This window comes from Lytechinus variegatus, chromosome 15, assembly GCF_018143015.1.
Source record: "Lytechinus variegatus isolate NC3 chromosome 15, Lvar_3.0, whole genome shotgun sequence".
NCBI classification, from domain to species: Eukaryota; Metazoa; Echinodermata; class Echinoidea; order Temnopleuroida; family Toxopneustidae; genus Lytechinus; species Lytechinus variegatus.
Window position 1 is genome coordinate 12,294,404 of NC_054754.1, and position 6,369 is coordinate 12,300,772.

Sequence of the window (6,369 nt, forward strand, 5' to 3'; positions counted from 1 at the left end):
TCTTGTTCAGGTTAGCAGCTCTGCTAGGGTAAGATTTTCAAAATGTTGCAAACCATAGAATATTGCAGACTTCTTATGAAATACTTGTTCTGTATGAGTTGTTATTGCTTTTATACTAGTAGTTCTACTGCTGGTTCTTCTTCTAAAACTTTTACGTGTATCCTACCAACACCTTGACTACGGCAGTATTTTAATTGCTTTTTGACGTTTGTATCTATTCAGGATGACAGCTACTACCCACGGAGCAACCCTAGCCTTCTTGGCCATGACATCCTAGAGAGCACACTCCTACACAAGCAGATCCTTGACCTTGCCTCCATGCTTGATGTGAGGGCGCTCTTCCTTGAATTTGGAGAGATTGAATGATCCGCCACTGTACCCTATTCACACCGGACAGATATACCCTAGACCAGACTGCTGACGGTACCCGGGTTGCCGAGAGTCTATCAGTTTGGAGTCAATGGGTCTCTTTGCTGGTTTAGTGGTGTCATAGAAGTATTAACCATTGACTTTGAGCAGAAGTGCTTTATGGACAAAGGATTTTATGCATTTTCTCGGAAATAATGGTTCTATATGGGTGAATGTAACCAGACGACATTCATCTATGGTGTCTTTGAAATGTATTTATTGATGGAATGGACACACTGAAACCCAGGTGGTCTTAGCTGCACAGTATTAAGATTCATCATTGCTATGTATACTGTATAAATGCACCATGCGTCCAGTCAATATTTTGTTCGGTCCTGTGGTTTCCCCGATGGTTAATGCTGATTTTGAGTCGGTCGGTACATGTGGTCTTGTAATGCTGTTGATGCTGCTCTCTTGAAATCATCTATGGATAGTCCGTCATTTGTGCCCTGTCATGACGTTTGATAATTATTCATAACAATACATGCAAGAAATCAGGGTCATTCAATAGACCAGTTCGTAGTTACTTCATGGGCAATTTTGGTCAAATGACCTTTCATTTCTTTCATCATGATAGGCAGATTTCAAAGCAAGATATTACGCAAGCTTGCCTTACATAGCAGGATGAAGAAATTGAATAGACCAGGTGACTAGAATAGCACACCAATGAACACTTAATAAAGGTATTTGTTGCATTCCTACTTTGAATGCATATCTTTAGCATGTTGCACAATGTACTTGACAAACTGTGAAATACCAGTCGTTCGTGGAAGCATTGTTGTTTTTTGTGGATGTAAATGAAAACGACAATTCAAAAGAATATATGAATAATCAAGACATCAAAGTTGGTGCTTATCTCATTAGATTTTAAAGCACCATGTCACTTTAGTACAAATGACCTTCTTCTGATCATGCGTAGAATCTTTTGATCATGCGCAGAAAGGAACTACCAACTGGCTTATTGAACTGAACGTCTTTATGAACTGAACGTCTTTATTTTCATTAGAGCTTTTGATGTGTAGGTGTAATGTCAATTTATTGAGGAATTAGAAGAAGAATGGGATCGGGGCTGGTCCTAGAGCATATGTGCTTATTTGAGCTGCATAGCACAAAGTTTATTAATTGGTTTTTCCATCAATTTTTGTGATTCATACTTATAGGGGAAGTGCACCTGGACAACAAGTTGGCTTAAATAAAAGTAGAACAATTTGAGAAATATATTGGAGTTGAGAATTTTTTGTGTCATCATAAACAGGCAGGTCCGCCATATGTTTTGTAATGTAAATTCCCCAAAATGCCATTTTCTAAAAAATTTGAAAGTGATACAATATATCATCAGACAAATCATTTCGTACTACCTTCTGTATTAAAAATATTTGTATTTATCATGATCCATAAAAAAATAGGAATCTATAGAAATCATAGGGGTTGCTTTCTTACTCTGTGATGGATTATCAAACCTTTACCAGCATTTTCGCTAATTTATCTGCTTTTATTAAAACGAATTAATTGCCAGGGTGAACTTCCCCTTTAAAGCATCGTTCTTAAAAATCAATCGTATGATCAATTTCTGACTCGGGTCTTTGTTTTGAACTGAATCATGAATATAAAGTGTAATCGGATTTTATTTCATCAGTTTATCCTGTGATTATTTTATCACCAGTAAATATTTCAAAATGGAATACTTTGTTGTGACCATATTTTTAGAGTTGCCCCAAGATCCACCACAAGTAAGATTAAAAAAATATTTAAAAAGTCAGTAGCATGGGTACTCTTTCATTTATCACAGAATTGCTTGGTATGCAATCAGCATAAAAAAGAAGATGGCCCGTAGAAAAATAAATTAATTCTTGCCTGCAAATCAAATGTTAACAGTGTATCGAGAAAGATCTGAAGCTTCAAATATTTTGAAGCACTAATGCATCATGTCTGCTGAATTGAATCATTTCTGTTTGCTTACTTTTGTAATAAGTTTTACTGAAATGTTAATTGGCAACTTCTCCATTCTTCAGCAATGATTTTCCATTCAAGTTATTCTCATTGTTTCCATTATTTCAAAGATGAATACACTGTTAAAGTAATATGTACTGCACTGCAATATTGAAGCTCCATCATGGATATATATATATATATATATGTTTATATATATATATATATATATATAAATATTTTTTTTTGGGGGGGAGGGAGGTCTGGTTTCTATTGTTCAGTGTTCAATTGAAATTGCTTTTAAAAAGCAATCTTGATTTTCTGGGAGCCTTGACTTTATATATTTTTTTTTGTTCCTTTATTACCAGAAGTGGGTTTGATTATAATGATCCATTAGGAATGACATGCTAAATCACCCTATTAAGATGTGGTTATTTCTATTTTATAAATGAATAACAATTACACACTGCAAAGGTCCTACATGAAGTATGAAGCTTTGTTTAATGAAGAAGTAAAAATTTCCCGGAGTTGTCAAAATGTTTGATATAACACTTTACATGTATAAAAGTATTGTTGTTTGTCTATATGGACATGTCATATCTGCACACCATTGCTCTTTCCTCGTAATATAATTGAGAATTCTTGAAAACTGTATTTTAGCATTTCAGTTTTTACCTTAAAATTCATACAAACAGAACTTTTTGGAGAAAATGATTATATGGAAAAATATGAAATATCTATTTTCAATACTCACGATTTCACATTTTGTACTATGAAATAGTAATGACAGCACCAATTGTACGGTACTAGCCCATATGAGATTTTGATGCACAACTCAGCTTACATGTGGCATTTTTGTAAATAGCATCATTAAATTATACCTAATAAATTCTTGTTCTGTATATAATGTGGAAATAAAAATGGCGTCTTTCAGGAGTTGTAATTATTCATGTTTGTGAAATTTATTTTCTATTCAATTTGAGAGTAGCAATGTTTTATTGCCAAATTCGTTGGTTAAATCTGTTGCATCGGTTGCCTGATGAATGGTTATTATTGGAAGGTAATTTTGACATCTGAATACCTGATAATCTAATTTACTCTCTACACCGCACTAGCTTAGTTAAGGACTGCACTCCAAAGGAGCCTGTTTAATATTCAAAGGGTTATTTAAAAGGGGGCACTATCTTTTTGTGTTTATATTCATGAGGTGTTAGCCAAATGCATTAATTCATATACTTACGGAAAAAGGTAAGGAGGATAGGTGGGGAGAGAGAGAGGAGAGAGAGAATGTTAACAAGAGGTGGGTCGGCTTGGAAAAAGAAGATAGTACATGTAAAAAATTAAGGCTTTAATAAAGGGGATTTGTCAAAAAAGTGTGATGTTTGAATACTGATACAAATTCAGAAAGGAATCAATCAATTGAGTATCATATTTTTATTAGTGGAGAGGTATAAATCTTTTGTTTTAAAAATATATTCATTAGATATCTCAGACAACAATTTGTAAATAAAAGTAATTAACAAAATTGTGTATGATTTTACTATAATGTGAATTCACAGAACTGAATCGTTATGAAGTTGTTTTCCATACTAGGCAAATAAAGCTTAGCATATTAATTCCAATTAGGACTATACTTTCAATTCATTTAAATATTTAAGATGAATCATAGCTCAGTTGGTACAGATCAGTGGAATTGCAATCAAGCTACACAGGCAGAAACCGAACTGTCCATTAAAGTGCTTTAACCCTTGTTACCAGGTCCCTCAAAATATAATTCTTAGCTCATTAAGCTCAATCTTGGTAACTCTATAAGACTTATTAAAAAGATTCTTGCAAGCAATAAAAATTATGAGTCAAATCAGTGGTAATTTTTTGTTACCTTATTAAACAAGCATAAGGTCCTCTCTGATGTACCTAGGGCCTGTTACATAAAACTGTTATAATGAAAAACTTGCATTATTAGTTAACAGCTACTGAAATCCTTCAATCTGATTGGATGATGGAAAATTTGTGATAGAAATTGTGCATTTGTTTAAAAACAAGTTTTTATGAAACAGGACCCTGGTAAAAAGGATGAATGGCTCATCAAAATGGCGCCAAATGGGAATCAAACTTGGGTCACTGGATTGCGAAACCATGCTGTACCTTCTGAGATCCTGTGCCTCCTCAAATTTAAAGAGAAAAAGATAGAGACATTTGTCTCAAAGTCTTTGGGCAGTATTTTAATGTAAAACTTGCATGATTTTGATATTTAGAATTATTATTTAGAATTAAATAGCAATCTGAAAGGTCAATCCATCAGACCCATGCCGAATACTAAATTTGAGCAAATATTTTTTGGGAAAAAAAATGATAGGGCCTTTTATAGTCTGTTTTAACTTCCATATTTTTGAAACATGGCCATTTAAATTTGCTTGAGAAAAATATTAGAAAATAAAAGAACGGTAGATAGATGTGAATGAATGAACAAATGATTTTAAAATGGATGCAGGTCTGGGTCGAATGGCATATGATGTGTATTTGAGTGTTGTCAGAAGTGTATCAATCAAATATCATTATTTACGTCTGGGACTGACCTTTAACGTCACCATCCGAGAGACATGACCAGGGCTCGAACCTCAAACCTCTGCATCAATTTGTAACTTCCCCACAGCTGCATGAATTTTAACAAGCCAAATTACATTTCTCTTATGTAAATGTACAAAATAGAAGTTATGACCTGTTAGATAGTTAGGCTATTTATATAGTTTTTGTAAGTATTTATAATTTTTCATGTGGTTTTCACCACTTTTGAAGCATGCTTGCCACACTGTATGATACTGTAAATTCATGTTTAGCATAGCCTAGGTTTAGAACATCTTCATACTGTTATACATTTGTATTTTAGTGTTGTTGTTTTTTTTGTACACTGTATTTGGTATTTTTCTTCTGTATTATTATCATATGTTTGTATACATTATTTTCTTTTGTATCATTATCATGTCATGTAAATGTGTTGTACTCTCATACCCCAGAAGGGGGTCGTAAGAGTCAATAAATTCTATTCTATTCTATTCTTTTCTATTCTATTCTATTCACAGCTTGGATAACAAATGCACATACGCCACAACGCCCAATTATGATGAATGGATAGATAGATAATAATAATAGTGTATATTTGTAGAGTGCACACACCGTCAGTAGACGCTCATGGCGCTAGCCGAGCAACAGTTCTCTTTTACAATGTAAAAATTAGATTTTATAGAAATTTATTTAAATACTACACAAGAACCATGGAAAAGTACAATGTAAGAATAACAATTTCACATCTGCTTCATTCAACCCAACCCATCCATCAGCCTATCATCATGCTGAACCCAGTCCCGGGAACCCAGTGAGTACCCTCTAGCTGCCCCGTTCACTGACAATTTAAGGGGTAAACCCAGTCAGATGAATTATAAATGATTAAAGACATGAATGAATGAAAAGGGAGTCACTGAATGAATTGATATTTGTCTGAACGAACAAATGGAATAATTGATGAGTGAACAGGAGATCGACAATGAACGAACAAATTCTTAAATTTGCAAACGTTCTGAATGTCCCATTCTGAAAGATTAAGATTTTTTCCCGCTCTAATTTGTCATGTTGGTGCCGCTGTAACATAAACGTGCGCGGATTTTTAACGTCGATTTTACGTAGACGCTCCGCGAGAGGGTAGGCACTTAATACATAAGTTTGAAAGGACACTCGTAAAATGACGTCACTCTCGCCGATGAATATTCATTAGATTGTGGTCGTGTGTGTTCCATACAAACATGCACACAGAAGTGCATGCATGCAGAGAGTTATATGAGAGGAACATTGGCTCCAGAGAGAAGTTGTCAATAACGTGTGTGTACTATTCCATGTTGTCCGCATGGGAGAGAGTGCATGGCAATTCGGTTAAACGAAGTTTCCGATATAAAGAGATAATTACTCTATGTACAGTAGACGTATACTATAATAGAGGCAAATGTCAGATCAGGGGAGGCTGGAGTACAATCAGGTTTT

General features: G+C 34.3%; 1 protein-coding gene across 1 annotated transcript in view; it reads left to right on the forward strand.

Annotated features, from left to right (window-relative positions):
* LOC121428561 (protein SCAI-like) overlaps window positions 1-987 on the forward strand; it is a 28,068-nt gene extending 27,081 nt beyond the window's left edge. Inside the window, exon 14 of the mRNA XM_041625268.1 lies at window positions 223-987. Within this exon, the coding sequence (XP_041481202.1) occupies window positions 223-366 (144 nt within the window). The 3' untranslated portion in view covers window positions 367-987. The remainder of the gene's footprint in view (window positions 1-222) is intronic.
* The last annotated feature ends 5,382 nt before the right edge of the window (window positions 988-6,369 follow it).